Source organism: Manihot esculenta, chromosome 8 (genome assembly GCF_001659605.2).
Source record: "Manihot esculenta cultivar AM560-2 chromosome 8, M.esculenta_v8, whole genome shotgun sequence".
NCBI classification, from domain to species: domain Eukaryota; kingdom Viridiplantae; phylum Streptophyta; class Magnoliopsida; order Malpighiales; family Euphorbiaceae; genus Manihot; species Manihot esculenta.
In genome coordinates, this window is record NC_035168.2 from 19,844,141 (window position 1) to 19,845,641 (window position 1,501).

General features: G+C 29.2%; 1 protein-coding gene across 1 annotated transcript; it reads left to right on the plus strand.

The window, feature by feature from the left end:
• The first annotated feature begins 905 nt into the window (after positions 1-905).
• LOC110608673 (dolichyl-diphosphooligosaccharide--protein glycosyltransferase subunit 4A) lies at positions 906-1,149 on the plus strand. The gene has a single exon (XM_021747953.2). It carries the CDS (start codon positions 906-908, stop codon positions 1,017-1,019), a length of 114 nt encoding a protein of 37 aa, XP_021603645.1. The 3' UTR covers positions 1,020-1,149.
• Positions 1,150-1,501: the final 352 nt, after the last annotated feature.

Consider the following 1,501-nt stretch of genomic DNA (forward strand, 5'->3'; position numbering starts at 1 on the left):
CCTAACTTTATAATATCTAAGCTTATTATGCTCTTAGTAAGGATACTACTTATTTTATTACATAGATCTTCAAGACGTGTAAATTTATTTTATATTTATTAATATATTGTTAATGGGAATATATGTTTGTTAATTGTTATAAATTTATTAGATATAAATTTTTTGATAGAGTAGAAAATAAAAATTTGTTGTGTTTGAGGGTAGTTTAGGAAATAAAGCAAATGAATTTCAATTATGACATCAAACATGGTTTGCATTTTAAGTTGTGTCATACCAAATATTGAAATTTATTGTAAATGAATTTATTGAGAATTCAATTGAATTATGCATAAGTTTATAAAATAGAATTAAACCAAACAATATGTTAAACCAATGAACTTATAAAATGTAACTTTGCAACGTGAACTTTATAAAAGTGTAATGAAAAGTCTAAACGTGTATCAGTTATGAGGTCAAAAGAGTTGTGCTTTTACAAAGTTCAGTGTGAAATTGGATGCAATTGCAACATAACTTTTATGCGGAGGTAGGGGCCAAAATTATGCTTTTAGCCTAACTGAATAATGGAGAAGTCTATTTTTGAGTGTTGTATGAAGTTTTATTTATTTATTTTTTATAAAACAAAAGCTGAATGATTCCAGCAGTTTGTTAAGCTTTTAATTTATTTACCTTATTTGAAAAGTTTCACATATTCGTGCTTATGATCTTGAATTCATTATTATATAAGCATTTGTACATCAGTTGCTATCTGTGTACTTGTCTACTATTGCAGAAATGTAGTTTTTCTGTCTGAGTTAAACTGATGTTGTCTACCCATTATTTGGAATCAATAATTCTGATTATGTTGATTGATATTTTGAAGTATGATAGTGATAGGCATTTTGCTATTTTTGGATGTGATGTTACAGATGTTTGATGATCAAGATCTCGGCTTCTTTGCCAATTTTCTCGGCATCTTTATATTTGTACTGGTAATAGCATACCATTATGTGATGGCTGATCCTAAATATGAAGGAAACTAAAGTTTCTTGGCTTCTTGTTATGTTTTGCTAGACGTGTAGTGTTTTAGTTATGAGATGTTTCTTCAATGGACATTTGATTTTGTTAAAACAATTATTTGCTCCTATGGTATAATTTTGCTGCTGCTACTCAGATTCTTGTGTCGACTTCTCTTTAATGCTCTATTTTCTCGAAGCTTTGAATGTGAACTACTCCAGGAAATTGTGTTAGGTATTACAATATGAAATTAAATGACACTAGTCAATTCTTTAGGTTCTTGTGGCGACGCCATTGTTGTTGTGCGGGTGCAGGCAACTTTGAAAATGTGTTGGATACCTAGATAATCTTCCTTATAAGATCTAAATTTAGGGTTTCTTTTATATATATATATATATATATGATTATCCTGGTCACAACTTTGCAGCTCTATTATTTGAGGACCTATAAGTAGGTTATAAGTAGGTTGTGCATGGTTATTTGGCCGAACCGAAAAATCATATCAAAT

Coding starts and splice junctions, on each gene's coding strand:
- LOC110608673 (XM_021747953.2), top strand. CDS start 906: ATGTTTGATGATCAAGATCTCGGCTTCTTTGCCAATTTTCTCGGCATC.